We start from the raw sequence: 22712 nt of genomic DNA, 5'->3' as shown, positions 1-22712 counted from the left end.
TGCGGGAAGGGACTTGTGTCCGTCTAGAAGTGATGTCGCACAGCTGCAGTACGGCACTCAAGCCACCAGAAAAGCATGTGAAGGGCGCGCTCTTGTGGCGAAGATGGACATGGCACTCTGTAGACACTACGATAGGATGCACGATCTTGATGGACCCTCTCGAAGTATGGTGATGCCGGTAGATAGTAGATGGATCATATTGCTTTTTCCCGCGTGAGACATGGACCTCAGACCAGGTCGATGGAGCCGTCCCTGGACAGGAACAGGCAGCCCAGTTCGCCGATGGCACGTGCGAGATTATCTTGGAGCCTTGTTCAGTCGCTTGCAAGTTGCTTTTGCGCGCCAATACGCATGGCAGGTTTGAAGTCTCGATGGACGCGTCCGTCCAAAGGCGCCATACTTGGTTGTGCCATAGGCTCCCCCGTCGAGTTGCGCAGGAGCAGTCTGTGAAGACTCAATCGTAAATACGAGAGTGCTGAGGAACCGCGACGGTTCGGAGCGGGAGAGGAGGGGTCTAGCTCGAATCTGGCGCAAGTGGTGAATTGGCGCGAACTGGCGGCGGAAGCATTGTGATAGTGCAAGGGGAGTTGCTCGAATCAGGGAGTAGGCAGAGCGGTGGGCCAAGCCCAAAAAGCGCTCTGCGCCGTAGCGTGGGTCGAATACCAAGGGCCACGCAGTGGCGTTTTCGTGGCTGTCTGGACCGACATGAATGCGCGCCGTGCTGAGCTGAAAGTGACGATGATGGTGTCGGCTGAGAGTGACGATGATGGTGTCGCGCTTTCCTGCGGTACCTTCTGCGAGGGGAAGCCGGCGGGTGCATGATGAGAAGCGTGCTTGATCCAGGGTCTCCCACACGGAGGCACTTCTGACAGGTGGCCGTCTCGCAGCGCTGCGGGTTAGCGGATGGCAGCAAGCACAAGGTTTGCACGAAGGCCCAAGGCGGGAATGCAGCTGGGTGATCAGCCAGATTGCCGACGCCACCATGACCCACCCTGCAGCCCAGGGGCAAGTGCATGCGAAGTCGACGTCGCCGTCTGCACGCGACGGCGGGCGAGGGACGACAAGAGTTGGCTGCGAGTGTCGAGGCCGACGGTCGATTGGCACGACGGCAGGTGCTCGCTCGCCCATGTCGGTCGCTGCGACTGCTGAGCATATACTTATACCTTAAAGCCAGCCCACGAGCTTCTGCACGCACGACTCGCCAATTCTCCGTCCCCACTCCAAAGGCCTTCTTCGTTTGCTGCCAGTGCCTAGCCTATCGTCGTGGACAGGCTTCGCCGTTTGTTCGCCATCGACCGCCAGCGTCCGTTGCACGCCTTCCGCTTTCACCGCCGTCTCTGCCTCTTCACAACCAGTCTCGACTCTTGACGCTTCCTCTTCCTCTTCCTCTTCGCCTCCCACGCGCATCCTGCTCGAGTTCTGGGCGCTGCCCTTGCCTTCCTCGCGCTGCAGCTGCCCCACACCCTCGCAGCTTCCTCCCACGGTACCTACCTTCCCACCCACGTGAGTCTGCCAAAAATACCCCCGACATGGTGTATCCCATCCACTACCGCCGCCCGGCCCACGTCTCTCGCCCCGACTCGTCGCGCGGCTCGCTCTCCGGCACCGACAAGCAAAAGTCCATCGACGAGTCCGTCAGGTCTGGCTCCAGTGGCATGTCCCACGGCATCCCCGACGCCCTCTCCTTTGACCGCATCATCTCCGGCGGCACCTGCCCGGTAAGTCGATTGTATGATCCGAACATGATTCCGGTCCGCGCCCTGGTCCAAGTACAGCTCACTGACAGCGAGTCCAGCCATGCACCACCCGCGACTTCATGAACTACCTCAAGTATATTGAGCTCTCGGCCGAGAATCTGCAGTTCTTCCTCTGGTTCCGCAGCTACACCAAGCGCTTCCATGAGCTGCCCGAAAACGAGAAGGCTCTGTCGCCCGAGTGGTTCCAAGACAGCGAGACGGAGACGCCTGCCCGCCCCAAGCGTGTTAGCCCGGAGACGGCTGCCGTGTTCAAGGGGACTGACTTCGCAACCGAGTCCAGCGCAACCGAAGCTGAGAAGAGCAACCCATTCTTCACTCCGCCGCGGACTCCGAACAGCGACCTGAAGCGCGATGGCGGCGAGTCGCTTGATTCCTATGATGCCAGCATGACATCGGGAACCAGGACTGACCACGCTCAACGTGCGACAGGTGCGTTTGAGAGTGCGGGCCTCAAGTGGAAGCCCCGTGAGTTGAACTGATTTTCTGCTTGTTTAGGTCAAACTTGCTCATTATCGTCGATAGTCTCTGTTCAGCCGTACCGCGAGGAGATCACCCGCATCATATCCATCTATGTCGCTGATGGAGGCAATCGCCAGCTGAACCTTTCCTCAAAGGAGCGCACCAGCCTGCTTCATGCCCTTCAGAACACGACCCACCCGTCCGCTTTCCGCGACGTCATCTCTACGGTCGAGTGGTCGCTTCGATGCCAGGCTCATCCCAACTTCATCCGATGGACCATCTGCAACGGCAATCGTCCTCGCGTCATCTTTGCACGCGGTCTCGGTCTCGGTGGTATCGTTGGAGGTTTCATTGCCGCTCTGCTCATCACCCTCAGCAGCGCTGGTCGCGCCTGGCGCGTCCTATCTCTGATCGGCTTCATGGTCGGCATCTCCACTTTGATCGCTGCTTGGAAGGGAATGTGCGTCGTCCTGCATGGTATGCATCATCGTCACCTACGTCCGTGGGAGCTATTCGCCTCCGATGACGAGCCGGCTGCCAGCATTGATCTCAAGGGCGATTCTTTCGACAGCTTAACATCGCACGCTTCCAGCAACAGCTACGAGGACGAGCCGTGGGTAGCCAAATATGAGAAGCGCAACGTCGTCCGCAAGGTCTTTGACCGAGAGGTCTGGATCCAGGAGCCCGCCCTGCGCCAGATCCAAGATACCATCTTCCTGCAAGCGATTCTCGGCGCCACCATCATCTCCTTCATCATCGTCGGCATTTTCTGTGCTGTTCCACATGGCAACTTCTACTGAAGCGGTTCTATCTTCAGTGGCTGTCTTTCAACCATTTTGTCTTATAATCTGTCTTTCGTTTTCGGATACCTGGACGTTCTCTTCGATCTCTCTGATGGATAAAACATTCCATCTCTTTCTGATGATTTCATTGCAGCGGGCGCACGGATGAATATGATCCACACATGCCACCTCGGTGGTTTTCCGATTCTGTATGTACTTGTAGATGATGCATGATCACGGCGGCGGAGAGGTAATCATCGACGCAGATGTTGACCGCCTGCTACTAAACGAAGATACCAATAATGTAAGATTCCAATTGTTGAATGTCAATCACGACTTTGAGAATGCGGATCGGGACTCCGCTCCTTTTATAACATGGCGTGCATGTGCAACCGGTGTTCAAGCATCAATCGTACGATTACGGCCCGTGCTCTGAGACACCCCTGTCGCATCCCTTGCGTGCAATCGCATTCCCCCACCAGGGGATTTCTCCGCCACGTCGACTAGATGACTGAAATTGCCACTGACAGAGGGCAGGTTGAGTCGGATCTTGAGCCGAGTTCTCCGACAGCTGCATAGTATAAAACTCTTCCCAGGACGCGATGTATGCCTTGTTATTGAACCTTGGAGAAGAAGCACCGACCTAAAGAGATCTGCCATCCTACGTTCACTCGGAAAAGTGGACCCTCGGATATTGAATCCATTGTCTCAACGGCAGAGTAGATTGCTCGGTATAGCGTTTTCCCACGTGGTCATGCCGATCTTTTGTTCTTGTCTCTTTGAGTAGGGCGATGAAATATCATCTTCGACTACAGAGACTATTGAACGCGGTCGGTTAGCCACCTTGCTGATCGTTGGCACTGTTGATAAGATGGATGACGCCAACCAGCGTTACGTCGGATCTTGAGTTTGCACAATGGGACTGGTGGACCTCCCAAAGCTAATTCAAAGTAGTTTACCCACCATCACGCATTCCGCGCTGTAATAGTCCAATACACGTATACGCTTCCTAACCGGGTGTTCAAAGCTGACTTGCAACCTTTCGTGCTGCATGAAGGTGTCAGAGTCGGATCAGTGTAACCGGTAGTCCACAAGCGCTCGCTTTTCTTTTCCGCTTGATCATGGAATAGTATCGACCTGAAGTACTGCGGCAGCTAAAGACCTATCGTTCCTAACTTGCATCTAAAACCTGCTTGTGCAGGCGCTGCCGCTAGACAGTGCGACTCATCCAGGCGATAATTCGAACACATGGAACAACGACTGAGCGATGCCTGTGGGCTTGGAGAATTATGCTGCCAGCTCGTTAATTGAAATAAGTGAGTTCGAACGATTGTACTCTCTAGTAAGCTATGGTCGGTTACAAAAGTTCCTTCGCCATCTTTTCATGGCTCTAGGTACCTTCTTCGTAACGTTTCAGCCAGTTTGTATGAGACGGTCGCCCACTTGATTTCTTAAGAGGTTAAGGCAACTATTCAATGTCCACTAGGCATAGACCTAATCGATCCAAGAGATCCTAGCCAATAACCAGCCTCCTAAAGTACCCAGATTGGCTGAAGTATACGAAAAAGGTCCTAGAGCCATGAAAAGGTGAGGGAGGAACTTTGTAACGCACCAATGAAAATCTTTGCAACTTGTCCGCGGTTCTACTGCTCTCCACAGGCACTGGATTTCGCGTGACTTGCGTGCTCATATCGTATGGACACGAGTCATTCTGCTTACGACGCTAATCGAGTATTCCCCTTTCGAGATGTAAGCGTGCGGGGCTGTGTAATATTAGTAGCCAGAGTATTTAAGTCAGCCAACCTCCTTCGAAGCTTCAGCACCAGATATCATGGCTTCTCCGATTCCTGTGATCCTATGTGGCCGGACCGAGAGAATAGGTGCGGGCGTCATTGAGGCGCTCCAACCAGAAATCGAAGGTTCTCATTGGCTCTTGATTTTGTCAATTTTCTTCGCTGACAGCTGCAGTCATTCACTTCGTTCTCACACCTGAAGCGGGTAAAACGCAAATTCCTGCACTGTTGAGAGGAGAAAAGGAAGTTACGTCGGACTCCGGGTTGGGATCAAAGAACTACGAGCGCGCAGTAGAAGCGGTGCTGCTAGGTGCTGGTTACAGCGATGAAGAGGTCGAAGAGATGCGTGAAGCTTCTGCAGGGATCAAAAGCATGCCTTGGCTGAGACCGGACACGAGCAAGCCTGCTCCACCTCTTGGGCCGGAATATGGCAAGGCCTTAGTAGCGCGTATCAAAAAGACATTGAAGGAACTAAACGAGAAGGGAAACATGTCCAAGGATGCAGTTGTCTGGTATTGATGAAGAAAACCAACGAATCCACTGAGCGCGGTATTGATCATTGGAATTCACGAAAAGTCGCTGGATCACCACAACCTCCACAGATGGGCACCGCCTTTATCATGGTACTTAAGCTAAAAAAGTGCACTCTATGTTTGAATAGAAATACTCAACGGCTGCAGGATCTTGTCCAGCGCACGTGTCATTCTTTTGTTCGCCTAATATATACCATACCTAGGTAGTACTCACAGCGTGAACTAGCGAAGAACCTTGCACTCACACTGGCCGGCTCACCTACGATGACGACTCTTCGGTATACGTACAAGAGGATGCAATGCTCAACCACCGGTTTTGACAGTGTCAACACAAGAGATGGTGTGCATGGTTCATCTGGCATATGCTTGAGAAATGCCTCTTCGCGCACGGGCCCCTTGGTCACCTTCTTAGTCCTCCTGAGTGCTTGGGAACAGCACTCCAGCTTTAGACGTTAAATCTTCCTGCCCAAAAAAAAAGCCTCCTAGTGAAAAATTAGACAATATACTTGGGCTTCCAAATTTATCATCGGACAAGAGATAAATGCAACCATCAAGCATCGGTGGTTTAGTGGGAGTACGTGTGCAATGACGACTTATATACTGAAAATGCTGTATCTCGGAAATCGTTTTCGTACGTCGAAATTTGGGAGATCAACAAAAGATAAACTGTATGATTTAGCATGGAGCCACTACTCCATCGCGGATATTTGAAAAGTAAAATGAGAAGCTGGATTTCCATGAACCGCTCGATCCTTAAACGGGGTGCCTGGGCCTTTATAGGAAGGGATCCCATCTTACTGTGTACATTTCTCACCATGACCAAAGCTAGACTATCAAGAATCCGGTACTATCATGCATGCTTTGTGTCTCTTAAGGTATAGCCCGATGAAACATCTCGGCTCCTCCCGGGCCATAGTCCTCTCTTTGATCGCTTATCACGATGCAGCCGAACTGGAGTACGGATCGTCCGAAGAGACGCGCATGCTGGAGGAATATTCAGATACTCTCATACACCAGAAAAACGAGTTTGTAGACAAATCCAAGTAGAGATGACAATCCACAGGGAGCAAGCGCGCCCCATCCACTCCTGCCTGGCCACTCTCGGCCCACTCTTTCCTCACTCAAGCAGCCCGCCTGCCTCGCAATACGTCTCCGTTTAGTGCCTGCGAGAATTGAGTAGTAGATGTTTGTTTGCTCAGTCCAACGTCAGGAAAGCACAGTAGACTGGCGTGATCCATGCGCAGTGCTGCACTTTAGAAAGATATTCATCGTGCGCTGTTTTACTTCACTTCTCTATCTCGTCCGACGACTTCGAGTTGCTCCATCATAATCACATAGTCGAATGCTATCTTTCGCTTCTTCTCTAGCATCTCTTTATTTCAATGTCCTCCTAAGCATCATTTTTCTTTCTTAATTAGCGACTTTGTTTCGTTAATTCTTAATAGTCACAATACACCATGTGTGTAGTCACTCTAACTTCCGTTAGATAGGAACCTTACTGAAATATATTAGCTCCTACATCATCATTGCTTCAATCATACCTCGCAACGCCATCATTCTCGCCGTCCGAATCGCTTAATTCTATACCATCATCCCAACTCCTTACTAAGGCACCATACCTCTCTCTTTAGTGTCCATACCACCACACAACCTCAGAAGACAGTCTCAAAGTCTTCTCATCACCAGACCGTGTAGGCATGTCAGACCAAGGCAGGTTGCAATAACGTGCATACTTATTACGATCTGAGGCCACCAGTCGCGCCAGGGATGAAACAAACAAGATCACTAGCTATAGAAGTCACCCTACAAGCCTTTAGCTAACTACACACCTTTTAGGCTCAAGTCTCTTCTCCAGACTCTCGCCATTTTCTCATTATAGACCTCAGACAATCGCGTAGATATGCATCACTAGTCTTTCACTTATTACAACCTTCAACTCAAGTCTAGAGAGAAAGGAAAGAAGTTCAAGTACCAAGAGAAGTTTTTGTAGCCATTATTCAAAGGTATTGGGTCAACTTAAAGCTCATTAGGTGGCTCAGTGGGGAACCATAGTTGTCGTGTTCAGCAGGCGCACATAGACTGCGAACACACACCCACCCACCAATCTAAAAGATAGTGTTGCAAATTACTTTTAGTGCTTATCCATTTCTCTCAATAATATAATGCGACATCGAATAAATAATGTCAAATATTTATTAGGATGTGCGGCGCACGGTAAATCTAAACACAAGGCAGGCGTCGCTGTCAATTCAGAATACAAGAATCCACTTCTCGTTTTACGCGAATAGCCTAGTCTCAGCCACCCACATTTAGCGCTGTTGGGGTAAGCACACCGCGTCATCATAGGCTAATGCCGCAAAGAAACCTTTTTTTTGATTTCTAGGAATAGAAGTATTTTTCAAAGGATATATATATGTCTTGTGCTTCCTAAGCTTCATCAAATCACCAACAGCATCGGTGGTTTAGTGGTAAAATTAGCCGTTGCCAAGAAACAGCTCCTTGAGCTGATTCACACCATCGGCTAGCCCCGGGTTCGATTGTACGTGTTGACCGGCCTCACAATGCATCCCTCCAACTAATATTTCTCAGCCCGGCCGATGCAATACTAGATATTTGTTCTTTTGTGCGCGCTCGCAACGTCTGCCGCCTGGTATTTTTTTCCTTCTATTCTTTGGCGACATATACACTGTTACAGGTTGTTGAGGTATCTAATATTCTTTTTGCCGCAGTGCCTAGAGACTGCTTAGCGATGCTGTCGGTCTGTGGCGATGTTGGTGTTCCTGGGCATGTTCGATCCTTCCTCCTCCATCGCCACCTTCCTCCTGCACCACGATAACCTCCTATATATATCTTTGAGTCCAGCCCATCCAACATAGCCCCGGGTTCGATTCCCGGCCGATGCATTTTTGCTGCGTTCTACAATAATCTGAAGGGTTGCAGATTGATCGGGGGGATCTTGGTGTGATGTTAGTGGACGAGGGACATGTCTGAAGCATACTGTCGACCATTTTTGATCTCTGAGGCCAGCATCTTGCTTGTGGAACTTGAGATCGACATTGAAAGGCTGCACAGGTTGTTAATTAGATAGTTTCAATAGATATTGTGCACGTTGCAGCCATATGTTACATCACTTGTTCCCACCGCATCTGTTGAGTGTTAAGTCAACGATCTCGACAACATTACGCCTCAGGACCGGCCCCAGAAGGGTACATTAACATACAGTACTTCCCTCCACTCTCAGCTATTGCATGCACTAGTTATAACGCATTTCGTCCCATTCCCAGTGCGGCACACGATTCATCAAGGTGCAGCGCATATCAAGTTCAAATATGGCGAACAATCATCGAGAGAGATATTAGGCTGAACCCCTCTCGATGGATCATTGCAGCTTCAAGTTTTGTCAATGTATTGTATGATATATTGCTTGAGAGAACGTTGCAATCGAAGACCAATGGAGCGATATTAGGAACCGTGACCTTCACCAATTCCCCCTCCTTTCCCCCTTGAAAAGCTTTCGAGCGCCTTCCTACGTAGCAATTTCGTTCATTGGTCGTTACGAATAACAGGTCAAAAATGATAAGAGGTATGCCAAATGGTAGGCTCAAAGGAACTTCTTAAACCACTCACTCGCCTGGGTCTTCGCTTCATCCGCCGCCTTCTCTTCCGCCTCGACCCCCGGTTTCGCCCTTACCGCGAATCCATGTGCCATACCCTTGTACGTCTTGATGTGATAATGGAACCCATTCTCCCCCTTTCCATCACCCGCTTTCTGCCTCAGCGCTGCCTCCGTCTGTTCAATCCCAGCCGTCTTCAACACCATATCATTCTCCGCGTGCGCAATAGAAAGTGGTGTCTTGAATTTCAAGATAGAATCCACGATGTTGTCGGGTACGGTCAAGGCCGACGGATGCGCAGCGAACGCTGCGTCGACGAGGCGTTCTTCTCCGCCTACCTTAGCCGTATGCGTGCAGAGATTGACACTGAGATAGCCACCCCAGCAGAAGCCTGCAAGTCCCAGTTTACCGCCGGCGGGCAGGTCGGCCTTAACTTTGCGCGCATAGTCGAGGCACGGGTTGAATGTTGCGGGTATGGTGGGTCTGGCGCGGTACATGAAGGGTACGAAGTGCCACATCGCGCTGAATAGAGCGGAGATTCTATTGATCTGGCCGGGTATATCAAACAGGCCAACAGAGGACATCGCTGATTCCATGGTATCCAAAACCGAAACTGGCATCGGACCTCCGGGAATGATATCTGGGACCAGGACGCGGATGCCAGTTGCGGAGGCGTATGCATCGGCGAGTACTTTGTTGTTTACAAGGTCGAGACCGAAGGCGTCGGTGAAGTAGACGATTGTTGAGGGTGAAGAAGGGGCACCCTCAGGTTTAGCGACGTAGGTAGGTACATCGTAGAGGGTTTCGATACTGCCTTTGGGATCGCCGACGACCACACCACCTCGAAAGCAATCTGGGCACGCCATATCTGCCTGCTGTAGAAATTCGCAAGCTGTCGTGTTCAGTTGTGTGGCGGAATAGAGTCTGTCAGCCTTTATGGGTGCTATTGCGGAGTACGTCCAGCCTTCGGGCCCGAGGCGCGCGCGGAGCTAACCATTTACATCCGGTTATACGATCTACGAAGCACGGACAAATCAATGCGCGCAAACGCATTGCCCGCGCCGAGGTGGAACATATCCTGGACATGTCGGAAGTAGGCGTTTTGATTATCACAGGAGGCTCGATGATATGAACTTCCCGGACATTTCATTAAGCATGACGGACACATAAGTGGTCCTCTGGATTTGTAGATATTGATAGTTTCATGACCCTCTGTTGCGGTATCGTATTGAAGACAGGCCCAAATACCCTACAGACGTATCTTGTACAACGATCGCTCCAACGCCGATAACTCCAAACATAAATTGATCGCTTATCGGAACTTGCTGTAGATAACCGCAATGATAAGGAGAACAAGTACAGTGATGATTGCAATGGTAATAATTCGGTTCGTGGCCATCCTGATGTCACAGCTTCGTTAGCATGCTTCAAATTAGACGGGAAACCACACCCTAGGTACTCCGCATCAACACCCTCGGCTTTGTTGAATGTAGAGGGAGATACGTACCTCCTCGCCATACCCTTCAAAGTCTTGATACTACGGTCTGTGTAGCCTTCGCTTTCCAACAGCCGTTCCCTTGTGTTGACAATCTGCTCTCTCTGCCTTGACAGATCGCTGAGCGTGCCCGCGCCGATCTCTTCGGTCTCCAGTGCCATGCGCTGTGCCGCAGTAAGCCTTCCTGACGACCGCTGCAGCCTGTCCGTTCCCGACAACAACTGCTGGCGCTGCTCGAGCTGGGCATCCGTGTCGGGGTTGTCGGTGTAGCGATCGCCAAAGAGCTTGCTGCGGTCGCTGGAATAGGACTCGACCTTTCGCTTGGCCTGGTCCAAGTCGTGCTCAAAGTTACGGAATCGGGCGTTGAATTTGGATTTAAGATTCGCGGGAATGTTCGACTTCTCGAGGCGCATCTGGCCGATCTGTGTATAATGTTAGGCGCCACCTGTCCGAGTGATAGGCGCAACGTACCAGCTCTTCTGCCTCTTCAAGCGCCCGCTCCGCCTTGCTGATCGCCGCCTTTCTCGGCTCGCCGGTGGACTCCTTGATAACTTCTATCTGTTGGTTCAGATCAGCTTGCACGAGCTTCAAGTCGGCTTCGTAGCCGTTGAAACGCTCCGTGCCAGCATCAGCGTCGACGAGGGACATGTTTGCGATCGGTTACGGTATGTGGACGACACTGCTATCGGTCGTGCAGTAATTCCCGTATGAAAATGTGTGAGCAACGTCGAGAAGGATTGCGAAGCGGGAGTTGCAGTTGGGAAGTTGCGCCTGGAGGCGCGGACGAACTGCGTAATGCCAAGGGAAACCTTGTCAGTATGTCACGTGATGATCCTGCCCCCGGGGCCAGTGGGCACCTAGAACATGGGCACCTGAACCGCGTAGAAACTATGGATGGACTCAATGAATGTCGAACGTCTCATTTTGAAAGCCACCAAGGCAATAAAATGTCAAGTCCTTCACCTATGCGAACACTGTTCCATAGCGAACTTACCTGCTTGAGACTAGGGCATTTACGACTGCTCCGGGGCTGGATGATTTCCGAGACAATCATCGTCAATGCTGTCTTCTTTCCCTTTCAGAACGTCTAGAACACGTTCGCAGCTTGATACATTGCTATAATCGTACACATAGACTCTGATGCACCGAAACCAAATCAGTGTATGCTGCAGGTGTGCTAGGTGGACAACCTGGACCCGCACGAGGTCAAACGGCGGGTCTTCCAAAGAGTTGGCTACTATGCCCTTTGTATGGAACGGGTGCTCTTACTTGTACAAAGTTCACCTCCAGCGTCTTACAACAGAGGCGCCTGACACTGCACAAAGTGAAAAGCCCGAGTCAGTACCAATATGAAACGAAGCTCGATTCAGATATCAATGACCTCAACACTCTGCCCACACAGCCCAATCCAAACTCCATGTTCACAACCTATTAGCTTAAAATTCCGAGCGACAATCTTCTCTAGCTTTACGGCCCCTACCCACTATCGTGGCTTTTTAGACATTGAACAGCACGGCGGCATTAACGCAAACAACGGGATGGAACGTAAACGTATAGCCATAGTCGGCAGCGGCATATCTGCCCTCTCCACTCTCTGGACATTGCGCAATACTCCCCACGACATAACACTTTTCGAAAAAGAAGATCGACTAGGCGGCCACACCAACACAGCAATATGGACGTCGCAGCTCAACCCCTCGCAAAGTACGCCCGTAGACACAGGATTCATTGTCCTCAACACCGCCACGTACCCCAACTTCATCGCCTTTCTCAAAGAGCTTGGCGTCAAAACCATCGCCTCGGAAATGACCTTCGGCATCTCGCGCGACAAAGGCGCATTTGAGTGGTCCGGGACATCGCTGGGCGCATTGTTCGCGCAGAGGGGCAATGCGCTGCGGCCTTCGTTCTGGCGCATGATATTCGATATTGTGCGCTTCAACATGTTCTCCTTGGATCTTTTGTCTAGTCCTGCAGCGCCGTCAGACGAACTCACGATTGGAGATTACTTGGAAAGAGAAGCATACTCGGATGCTTTCCGGGATGACTACCTCATTCCGATGACGGCATGCGTTTGGAGTACGGGTCCTGATAAGTGTGCATTAGAGTTTCCGGCATTAACGCTCGTGAGGTTTATGTGGAATCACCATTTGTTGTCGACGGTGGCGGAGAGGCCGCCTTGGTTGACGGTTGAGGGAGGGTCAAAAAGGTATATTGATGCTGTGTTGAAGGAGTGCAATGGAGCAAAAATTGAATTGAGCACACCCGTAGAATCACTGAAGAGGGTGGATGGATGTGTCGAGCTGGAGCTAGGGGGAAAAGCGGGTAAGAAGACGGAAATCTTTGACGAGGTTGTGCTGGCCTGCCATGGGGATCAGGCACGGTCGATCGTGGGCGATGCTGCAACGCTTGAAGAGAGAAATATCCTGAGCGCATTTGAGACAACCCCGAATACCGCTTACCTGCATTCTGATCTTTCCGTAAGTGAATTCGATGTCGTATCTCTCTCTTAAGACACGATCTAACAAGCACCAGCTCATGCCTGAGCGCCGCGCCGCCTGGTCCGCCTGGAACTACCTCACCCATTCACGACTACCTTCCAGACCCATTAATTCCTCTGCCGGCAGCCTCCAAAACGTCTCCCTAACCTACAACATGAACATACTGCAATCGCTTCCAACCTCCACCTACGGCGACATCCTAGTCACTCTCAATCCAGAATCACCACCACACAAGACCCTGACACAAGCTACTTACGAGTACCGACACCCACTGTATAATGCTCGCATGGTCGCTGCACAAGAAGACCTGGAGCAAATACAGGGAAAGAGGGGAGTGTGGTATGTGGGTGCTTGGACGGGGTATGGGTTCCACGAAGATGGATTTTACAGTGGAATGAGAGTGGGGCTCAGGCTAGGTGGAAGTGTACCATGGGAGGCTAGGAATGCAAAGTTTAGTAGAGGAACAGCACCTCTGTTGGGATGGAAAGACTACGTCGTGCGTGCAGTTGTCATACTCCTGCAAGCATACATATCTCTTGTAGAACTTGTGGTGGGTGTACGAAGATGGAGATCAAGGCGAGGAGCCCAGATGTACTCAAATGGAGATGTCATAGTGGACGGGAAGGCGAAGGCGAAGGCATACTAAGTGGAAAGCTAGTCGTTGCGGGGTGACTTCAGCAGAAATACTAAGCGCGAATGAACTAAAAAGGGTTTTGAAGATGAAGTATACTTTTTGCTCTATACCCGCAAACAGCTAGCAAAAAAGGCGACAATGCCATTATTCAAGCCATACAATCGTGATATCTTGGAAGAACGTGATGCAAATACCAAATTGTCCGCCCGCCGTCGAAACGCGCGCGCATTTGAGCCGACCCTGGCCTCTCTTGCATGGGAATGTCGTCCATGAGTGGCGGCAAGTGTAAGCCAGGGCAAGCATGGCGGACTGCTGAGCCCCTTTAGATGTCGTCGATGTCGAGATCCTTGCCGTCCTTGTCGTCGCTGTCGTCGCTGTCGTCGCGGTCCTCGTCGAATTCGAAGCCGATACCCTCGTCGCCCTGGTCGCCGTAGGTGTCGGTCTCGTTAATCTTTGCGTTTTCAGGCAGCTCACCGTATGCCTTCAGTGATCGCGCCTCGTCGGCGGAGTACTTCAAGCTGCAGAACAGTCAGTCAAGCGCGCACAAAGTAACGCAGTGGAAAAGCACTCACATAACGTCGCCCTTCTCGTCTTGGTAGTCACGCAGACTGAGCAGGATGATATCACCCTGATTTATCCACACCTTCTTCCTGAGCTTGCCGCGGATGTGCCCTAGGCGGCGGGTACCGTCAAAGCATTGTGCTTCCAGGCGGCCGTTGCCCAGCATCTTGATGACCTGTGCGTACTCTTGGCCCTCCTCCTTAAAGGTGAGCTCACGCTTCTCGTTGTCGTTCTCGTTCTTGCCCCTACGTCGGTTCTTGCCACCCTACATATCCTGTCAGCGTGCGCTTTCGTGGAAGCCTTACGGACTGATGGCGGGGCAGTGTGGCGGGGTATTTCTCGTGCAGCGACGTACTTTTCCTTTGTTCTTAGGCATCGTGGGGTCTGTTGTAGTGGTGTCCGCTGTGTGTGTTGTAGTGAGGTGGCGGCTATGGCGGGTTTGGGTGTGTGTTGTGTAAAGGTGAGTGCGCAAGGTTTGAACACGCTGAACCAAGTCCCGCACCGCGATTGTGGGCCGCCACTGCCCAATCGCAACGGGTTAGCGTAGCGCGTAACTTTTTGAGCGTCATCATCAGTCAAGTCAATTGTGATTATTCACACTGCAAGCTTTCAATCATTCACAAACCATGGCCCAATGAGTCGTCGCTCACAGTCATTACTGGCCGCCATCATACACCGCATCCCTTAATGAAGGTCATCACAGGCCTGCTCAGCCGCTTCAAACCGAAGACGTTCAAAATCAGCTACGCTCCTGAGTACAAGACGTTCCTCCAGCACCATGCCGTGGGCGACCCGCTGCACCCAATGCACATCTTGCGCAGGCGTGAGATGGAAGCACGCAAACGAGAAGGTCTGTGGTGGCATGTCACGACTGGCGTTGACCTCTCCAAGTCCGGAGTTGTACGCTCGTGGTGCAGGAGGCGCTTGCGCAATGCCTTCACCGAAGGTCTGAAGGAGCGCGGCTTCGATGAGTTCGGGAGATTGATGAACGCGGCTGCTTTGCCCGAGTATAGACGACTTGAACGTACTTCGGAGCGGAATGAGGACTGGAGTCTGACGGGGAGCGTGCGATTGCACATCGCTCCTGCGCTGGTCACGGCCAGATATGCGGATATGAGGGAAGAAACGGACGCCGTCGTCGCGATCCTGCTTGAAGGAGTCAAAGCTGACATGTTTTCGTCGCACCACTCCATTCCTCCTCCGAAGCCGACCCGACCGCAATCAAGGACCTTTTCGCAGTCCAGAATCCCTTCGCGATCAAAACCGCTGGAGCAAGCAGAATCACAAGTGCAACCGAAGACGTATTCGCGGCAGGAAGTACTGTCGCAATTCGAACTACCTTCGCCACTAAGAGCACCTTTGTCAAACATCCGATTCCAATCGACTCCTTCGACCCCTATACCACAAATGAAACCCGCAGTCCGCAAGACAATGCAGTCAAATGGCAGTTGGAAATCTCGTTGGCATGGGTGGGATTCTCATTGAGGTCCTGATAAAGCAAACAAGCTTCACACAAAAGCCGTTCATTGATGATCCGATCTTCGTGACCGACTGCACGTTAGCATACAATGTAGACGATCCAGTCAATTAGTAGTGTAGCAGCTGTGAAATTGACGAATCGTGCGATAGGCCTTACCATCCATGATCAACAGACTGTCGAGACGTCATAACTGCAGCCCGAGAGCAAAAGATGTGCTCCAGTCGGCTCTTGTAAAGCCCTACAAGTAGCCTTCTTCAAGAAGCTCTGAGGGGCTGATTGAGCTTCATGTTGATTTTGCTATGCAACGGCATGGTACATCTCCATTCAGTAGAAGTGCAGGGACACAATCTTGCTTCCAGGCCATAACTCCTCACCATGCATGATTGTACATTTTCATAACGTGGACCTGGTGAAAACCACGTGTTCTGTTCACATTGCACTAAGCTCAAACTCTGCTCATTATCAGATGACGGTGGCTCCATGCATGTGCTTCTTTCACAATTCCGATCTAGCCTCCGCCGGCCTTCTGCCCCTTGCAAACAAAATCGTCCGCCATAGCTTTTGGCCAGCGATTTCCACGTAGACTCTCTTATCCATCATCACGACATCCACATCGACCAGTCCTGCTTCTGTGAAGAACTTCCTCACGGCTTCGACGGTGAAGCTAGGGACGACAACCGAGGCAGCCATCTTCGCGCGGTCCCAGCCTGGCTCATCTACCTGCGCAGCTTGGTGGTGATGAACACCGTGCTCCTTCTTTCCATGCTCGTGGCCATGGTGATGATGTGCCGCCCACGTGCCCTCCGTCCCCTCAATCGGCTCACCCTTCTCATCAGCCTTCAAATCGCCACCTTCAAGAAAATCATTGATCATGAGCACTCCGCCAGGTCTAAGTCTGTCCTTTAAACTTTTCGCAGCATGCACCACATCCTCGAAGTGGTGAAATGCGAAGCTCGCAGTTACAAGATCAAAACCATCCCATTCGGCACCGGTAGGGGAGGGATTTTGTGTATCGAATAAGTCCCCAACGACGGCGTTGATGGTGAAAGCGGAAAGGCCAGCGGCGCGCGCACGGGCGTTGTATGAGGCTACCATGTTGGGGGATACGTCGATGCCGCGTGTTTCTGTAACGTAGGGACCGAAGACCCGCGACATGAGTCCTGTCCCGCAAGCATAGTCAAGTTGCCTCACGCTTTGAGCATGTGAGCTTGATCCTGTGTTGGCAAAGGGGATTCCGATCCAGTCGAGGCGGTTACGCAGATCATCGGTGACAACTTGGTTGACTTTGACGAAGAAAGGCTTGCTGTCGTACGTGTCGGTGATAGCACTTCAAGATGTTAGCTATCCGGTTTTTTGATTATCGATCTTGTACTTACTCAAAGTACTGTCGGTTAGCTGCTGCAGTCGACATATTGATCATTGGAGGATCGTGGCCACACATGGACAAATCAAAACCTCGAGTTGGTGGATGTCTCCCTTTATGTAAGAATTCTGATTATGTTGCTGAGAGGTAGTCACAGCTGCGCATTCCGCGAGGCTATATACAGAAGTCTGCCGACTTAGTGGTCGTGGGATGTCGCCGGTCCATGTGTTCGGAGACTTTAGACTGAGAACTTTATTGGCTGAAAGTGACTAATACTAGCCGCTAGCCGAAGAATGCATTAAGAGGGGGATATCAAGCATCGGAGACATTATCTTTCGAACAACATGTGTAGTCTCGGAACTTGCACAAAAGCGTAAAATGCGAGAGACTTGCATACTTCTCGGTAACTTTACGTATTGTGACTCTGGATTAGAGACATCTTTTTCGAACTTAGATGGTTGCCACATGATTCTGGTGGTAGATGTTCTGAGGGTACTACTTACCCGTGCGGAATCACCCTAGATCATATGGTGCTGAAAGATACAGATCTGTCTTCCGTTTTCCGTGCATTGAGAGACTTCAGTCAAACATACTTTTCATTTCATCATCAGTGGTTTGTGTAATATATTAATTCGTAGGGTTTGATTCGCTTTGGTTCTTCAAAGCTTGCTGCCGTGCAAGCCCCTCTGCTCTTTTCCGTTGTTTTCTTGCTTCGGCGTCCTCCCATTCGGATGCAGCGCTTCCAGAGCTCTCGAACGGCTGATGTTGATACTGTCGAAGCAAAGCTGTTCTAAATCGTGCAATCCTTTCCGCGTTGATCTGGAAACGTTCATTCGCAATATGCATTAGCGTCTGGAGATATTTCTGGTCCACAAGCGCAATGTTTCGCCCCGCATCATCGTGGTAGCCGATGATGGAATCGAAGGAATAGCCTGTAGACCGCACGGCTACCATGGGGTTAATCTCTCCGCTCTTCGACGGAGTCATGCTCACGGCACCGCTTTCCCTGAAGCCGGCGCTGAGAGCGGCAGTGAGAACGCGCTGACAATCCTCTAGGGACGCTGTCAAAATATGCAGAATCTGCTATGTGTAAGCGCCATGATCCGACCATGATAGTGTCACGTACCATTGGTTCGAATTTCAGATGGATGTATCTGCACGCTGTTTTTGATGTTTTATTGACAGAACCACCCTTCGTCAGGCCAAAAGTAGCCATGAGATCTGAAAGGCCATCTAAGGATGTTGCGACAGTATCATGTGATATGTAGAGCCACAAGCCTCCGCCCCCTTTGCCTCCCGGTCCCGCTTTTGACTCTTCTTGGGGGTAGGCGTCGGTAGGATCAGCTTTGCGGCCCTCGAGGAAAACGCTTATGCGTCCAGAGCAGCTGCTCGTTGTAACCAATCCTTCAAGAACATTCAGGTCCCCGATCAAGGCGCGTATTGGTGCGTCTACAGAACCTTTGGGCGACAGATCCTGGTATTCCTCATCTGGGGCGGCAAGTTGCTCTAGAATCCTCGCTTTGCGCGTCTGAAAGCGGGTCAACATCGTGGAAGTGACGCATGCGCAATTGTTCTACTAAAGTTTTCTCAGTCTCCGTGGGGGTCCGGCACCGCCAGGTTGAATAATCAATAATATGCGGAAGTGTTGCGGGACGGACCGCACTTTCTGCTCTTGGAATCTGACAACGTCATTTTGTGGTGGCCCGTGCAGAACGCGTCTTCCTTCACACGACTGCAACGCGAGGTCACTCCACCAGCTAAAGAATTACATATGAAAAGAAACAACCCAGAATGCCCCGAAAACCTACCAAGCCCACGAAGTCTGCGTCATCCCGCGGTTCCGTGAAGCGCGCCGCTCCGGTAACACCCAGTCGCCAGTCGAAGAGAGCGAAGTCAACGACCAAGACATCTTATGCAGAAGCGGAGTCGGATGATGATATGGAGAGGCCAAGCGCAGCGCCATCCGACGAAGATACAGCAGCGCAATCTGATTACGAACAGGAGAGCGTTGCTGATCCATCCTCCCAGTCCGATCCCGATGTTGGCAGCGACGAAGACAACCAGGTCGAAACGACCCCAAGAGGACGTTCTGCTAAGCGAGCCACAGTGCCGGTGCGCAAGAAGGAAGACGGTGGCGAAGAGCTATGGAAGTCTGGAGCAAAGCTTGAACTTGGCACCCAAGTGATCATCAAAAAGCCAAAGGCGCGAGAAGCGGGCGATACTCCCTTCACAGATGACACGATCCACCCCAACACCATGCTTTTCCTTAGCGATCTAGCCGCTCACAATGACCGCCAATGGTTGAAAGGTGCGTCAGCTGCAGCTTGATGCACAATAACGTTCTGTGTCCGCCCTGGGTGCACTCATCTCGTATCCATGATTGTCGCTAAACTTGAGGTAGCACACGACGCCGATTATCGAACCTCGCTGCAGGACTTTACGACATTCCTCGAAAGGCTTTCGGAAAAAATCATCGAAGCTGACGAGACCATTCCTGAACTCCCCGTGAAGGATATTGTAAGTTCTACTCGGTGGATGATAATCACACTGAGGACACATACTGAAGGCTTTAGATCTTTCGAATTTATCGAGGTAAGCAGCGAGGAGCGCCTCTACCTAGAGATGTCTAAACGCTTCAGATGTCAGGTTCTCTAAAGACCAAACCCCTTACAAGGTAAGCAGAGTCTAGTAACACGACGAGGTTACCTCGCATGGCTACGTGACATTCTCGATGAGCTAACGCACGTTTTAGACGCACTTCTCTGCAGCATGGAGCCGGTAAGTCGAGAGCCTACACAGACCACGAGAACCGCTTAGGCCGTGTCCCTCGCCTACAAATACTGTTTTGTCGTCAGTTGCGCCTTTTGCTAACGCTGTACTCTTCGGTGTAGTACGGGACGAAAAGGACCATATGCGGCTTACTACGTACAAATCCAACCAAACGGCTCTAGCTTTGTCGGTAAGTGCTACATCTTTTCCTTGCGTTCTTCTGTAGGACAAATGCTCTGCTGTCCATGTGACGGGTCGCAAAACACAGCGGAGTACAACAGATATGCTACGAAGCTAAGCTGGTCGTCGACACGACTTCGACTATAGAGGGCCACATGCAGCAGCTTATGAGTGCCGGTCCGATACCAAGCGCCGCACCCTCGAAGTAACAACAGTCTCGTCACATGTAATCCTCGTAATCGGAGCCCGGTTACAAATGTGCCGCGTGCTAGGCGCGAGTATATCCATACGCGTATCAAGAAGCGCGTGGTTGTCCTCGAACCCCAGCGACACAGGTGTCACTCAACGTACGTTGGACAGCTGGCTAGGACTTAAGCTAGCGTTGATAGCATCTAGTTCTACTGCCATGAAGCGAGACAAGACGTATGCCAAGGAGCACATTCTGCATGTTTAGGCATTCGTATATGTTGGAACCCGCTCTCTCGTCAAGCCGTACAGCAAGCAGACCCATGTTGCACGTCCTGTCGACCTTCAAGATGGATCGACAACAATACAGAGAGGTCCGCTGGGTGGAATGTGCTTTCAACAAGGCTGAACACCTCTGTTCTAGAGCATCCTCGCGTTGAGTGTTATCCAGTCGAAAGGTTGTTCGAGCGCGATCTACCGGGAGGGCATGTACGAAGTTGTGAAGCTTATCAGTTCGTCGACCTCACGATTCGGGAAGGACGTCGCGATGAAGAGGGACGAGGGCAATATGGCCTGCGCTTGGGCATTCGCAGCAAACGGGACTGGTGCGGCATCGTCGTTTCGGTTGAGCTTGAGAGCGAAGGGCTTTCGATCTTGCACACGAGACCTGGGTATGGGTATATCAGGGTCAGCACTTGCTGATAGCTCCGCCATCGAGCATCCAGCCCTCTCATCATGGCGATGCACAAGGAGCTCTTAAACGACAGTCTGTCAGAGCACAGCGATGCAAAGACCGAGAGCTTCCGATGCGAGTTGATGACAATGGCTTCGTCTTCGGCGAGCATGCATCTATGCATACTCACGCATTTCGGAGGGCTTAGGTATCTGGGCTTTCCTTCAGACGGTTCCCGCTCGCGCATGCAAGAACCCTTTGCCGAGGAGTGGGAGGGTGTGATCTGGTGGTTGATCTGACTCTACGTTCCCTGCTGTGGACCATGTTCCCATATGATCGTATCGTATTACGGCCGTTGAGGTTGTATCCTCCGACATTGCGGAGTCGTACGGGGGTGCGTGGCTCGATCGAATCTGCCGTAGCCAGGGGCAATGCCAGATCTCGCAGTCTGGTCTTCCACTGGACAATGCGCGATGGCAGTATCGGTTCTAGATAGACTGATTCGTCTGTATAACTGCGCGGAGGACTCGCTAACGATTCGTAGGTGGTGGGTTGTGGATGCCTGAAGCCGGCGCGCTGAGCGCGCTGCGTCAAGACATCGATCGGAAGCCACACAAGATCAAACGCGTGTTGACAGATGCGGGTCTTCGGAAGTCGTTCTTGGGCGGGATATCTAATGACGAAAAGAAAGCCGTGGAAGCATTCGCGAACCAGACCAGCAATCGGTCAAATGCTCTCAAGAAGCATCCTAAGGTAAGTTGCTTTAAGTTGCTTCCCCTCAAGTGAGCAAGAGAGTGAAGACTGTCGCGTCGAGTCCTGGAGGAAGCACTCGTTACATTACAACACTTACAACACTTCGAAAACTCTCGGGAGCACCGATCGAGATGAAAGAAGACCTAGCAAAGTCACCACGCTGTGAATCGATACGGACGATACTCGATCGACCACTCGCCACCAAACACAAAATTTGCACCAGTCATTCGATCCTGGCGCCCTACCCAGGGATCTCCCGTTTGCAGAACAAAGAATGGGACACATCCTCACATGCATACCCCAGGATGCACACAACACTCTGACATGCCATGGATCGCGAAGGATTCATGTATAGCCTAGATCTGTGAAGCTCATCCTGCAGTCACATCTTACTATGCGCCTGCAAAGTTTATCCTGATTTCCGACCACCTAGTGTGGGCGACAGCAGCCGGCGCTTTTTTTTCGGGCCACAGAGCCACTTCCCCAGAAGTGGCGCACTATCATCTCCAAGCAACGTCGAGAGGTAGCGAATGTGGCCAAGTCTGTCGGCTTAATGGGTGAAGATTGAATGGCGCTCAAGACATCTTTACGAATGCCCGCGCCCCCTTGCAGCGTCTCCGACGGCTATGCTATTTGGAGACTGACTTGCGTACTGTGGGATTAGACGGCCCGCAAACAGTCTCGAGCTTCCGTGGCATTTGCCATATTCGACCGCGAAACGGCAGCTCCAAGTACAACATCTGGCGGTTCTGTCAAGATCTCTCTGCTCGCCTCTTGCCGCTGACTATCGTGCATGAATCACCCTTGAGTGAGCCGCAACGCTAACGAGGTTTCGTCCAGGGATATGACACCGATCATAGAGACATCGACCTCCTAAGACTCCGAAACTTCACACTCGGTACCAAACTCTCCGACAAAGAAGTCATAGGAACTGGCGGTCTGGACCGAATCGCTGGACTTATCGGGTGCATGGTTCCCTTTGTAAGTCCCTTTTTTGCTCGACTTGCACGACTCGGAAGCCTGGCACAGCGAGTGAGCCAAAAAAGCGGGACGCACTCCGTATTGTCATTCACGTGCTGCCCCAAGAATTGCTATACACGTGCAGGTTTCGAGCGACCTCATGGTCGTACCAGCTGCCGTTGTAAAGCACGATTTGGGGTAAGATACGCTTACGGACCGGCT

At 51.5% G+C, this 22712-nt stretch overlaps 11 protein-coding genes across 11 annotated transcripts; 6 read left to right on the top strand and 5 right to left on the bottom strand.

Annotated features, from left to right (window-relative positions):
* Window positions 1–1529: 1529 nt before the first annotated feature.
* On the top strand, window positions 1530–3016 carry N0V89_004062 (uncharacterized protein; the record flags this gene model as incomplete). The annotated part of the gene is made up of 3 exons (XM_056212853.1): window positions 1530–1718; window positions 1796–2222; window positions 2280–3016. 3 exons carry the CDS (start codon window positions 1530–1532, stop codon window positions 3014–3016), a joined length of 1353 nt encoding a protein of 450 aa, XP_056073161.1.
* A 1813-nt stretch (window positions 3017–4829) lies between these two features.
* N0V89_004061 (uncharacterized protein) lies at window positions 4830–5310 on the top strand (the record flags this gene model as incomplete). The annotated part of the gene is made up of 2 exons (XM_056212852.1): window positions 4830–4917; window positions 4967–5310. The coding sequence occupies 2 exons, from the start codon at window positions 4830–4832 to the stop codon at window positions 5308–5310; spliced, it is 432 nt and encodes a 143-aa protein (XP_056073160.1).
* A 3615-nt stretch (window positions 5311–8925) lies between these two features.
* Window positions 8926–9804, bottom strand: N0V89_004060 (uncharacterized protein; the record flags this gene model as incomplete). Its single annotated transcript, XM_056212851.1, has 1 exon — window positions 8926–9804. The coding sequence occupies one exon, from the start codon at window positions 9802–9804 to the stop codon at window positions 8926–8928; it is 879 nt and encodes a 292-aa protein (XP_056073159.1).
* Window positions 9805–10250: 446 nt separating this feature from the next.
* Window positions 10251–11081, bottom strand: vti1 (t-SNARE VTI1; the record flags this gene model as incomplete). Its single annotated transcript, XM_056212850.1, has 3 exons — window positions 10251–10338; window positions 10446–10855; window positions 10905–11081. 3 exons carry the CDS (start codon window positions 11079–11081, stop codon window positions 10251–10253), a joined length of 675 nt encoding a protein of 224 aa, XP_056073158.1.
* An 890-nt stretch (window positions 11082–11971) lies between these two features.
* On the top strand, window positions 11972–12943 carry N0V89_004058 (uncharacterized protein; the record flags this gene model as incomplete). Its single annotated transcript, XM_056212849.1, has 1 exon — window positions 11972–12943. One exon carries the CDS (start codon window positions 11972–11974, stop codon window positions 12941–12943), a length of 972 nt encoding a protein of 323 aa, XP_056073157.1.
* Window positions 12944–13887: 944 nt separating this feature from the next.
* On the bottom strand, window positions 13888–14502 carry TIF11 (Translation initiation factor 1A; the record flags this gene model as incomplete). The annotated part of the gene is made up of 3 exons (XM_056212848.1): window positions 13888–14083; window positions 14138–14391; window positions 14482–14502. 3 exons carry the CDS (start codon window positions 14500–14502, stop codon window positions 13888–13890), a joined length of 471 nt encoding a protein of 156 aa, XP_056073156.1.
* A 311-nt stretch (window positions 14503–14813) lies between these two features.
* On the top strand, window positions 14814–15611 carry N0V89_004056 (uncharacterized protein; the record flags this gene model as incomplete). The annotated part of the gene is made up of 1 exon (XM_056212847.1): window positions 14814–15611. The coding sequence occupies one exon, from the start codon at window positions 14814–14816 to the stop codon at window positions 15609–15611; it is 798 nt and encodes a 265-aa protein (XP_056073155.1).
* Window positions 15612–16101: 490 nt separating this feature from the next.
* On the bottom strand, window positions 16102–17026 carry N0V89_004055 (uncharacterized protein; the record flags this gene model as incomplete). Its single annotated transcript, XM_056212846.1, has 2 exons — window positions 16102–16933; window positions 16983–17026. The coding sequence occupies 2 exons, from the start codon at window positions 17024–17026 to the stop codon at window positions 16102–16104; spliced, it is 876 nt and encodes a 291-aa protein (XP_056073154.1).
* Window positions 17027–17596: 570 nt separating this feature from the next.
* Window positions 17597–18515, bottom strand: N0V89_004054 (uncharacterized protein; the record flags this gene model as incomplete). The annotated part of the gene is made up of 2 exons (XM_056212845.1): window positions 17597–18049; window positions 18096–18515. 2 exons carry the CDS (start codon window positions 18513–18515, stop codon window positions 17597–17599), a joined length of 873 nt encoding a protein of 290 aa, XP_056073153.1.
* A 245-nt stretch (window positions 18516–18760) lies between these two features.
* Window positions 18761–20372, top strand: N0V89_004053 (uncharacterized protein; the record flags this gene model as incomplete). The annotated part of the gene is made up of 2 exons (XM_056212844.1): window positions 18761–19277; window positions 20308–20372. 2 exons carry the CDS (start codon window positions 18761–18763, stop codon window positions 20370–20372), a joined length of 582 nt encoding a protein of 193 aa, XP_056073152.1.
* Window positions 20373–20839: 467 nt separating this feature from the next.
* On the top strand, window positions 20840–21563 carry N0V89_004052 (uncharacterized protein; the record flags this gene model as incomplete). Its single annotated transcript, XM_056212843.1, has 2 exons — window positions 20840–21053; window positions 21322–21563. 2 exons carry the CDS (start codon window positions 20840–20842, stop codon window positions 21561–21563), a joined length of 456 nt encoding a protein of 151 aa, XP_056073151.1.
* Between the last annotated feature and the right edge of the window lie 1149 nt (window positions 21564–22712).

Source organism: Didymosphaeria variabile (genome assembly GCF_027946475.1).
Source record: "Didymosphaeria variabile strain IMI 356815 chromosome Unknown scaffold_3, whole genome shotgun sequence".
Taxonomy (NCBI): domain Eukaryota; kingdom Fungi; phylum Ascomycota; class Dothideomycetes; order Pleosporales; family Didymosphaeriaceae; genus Didymosphaeria; species Didymosphaeria variabile.
Note: the sequence above shows the minus strand (reverse complement) of the source record. Positions and strands in the feature narration are given on the sequence as shown.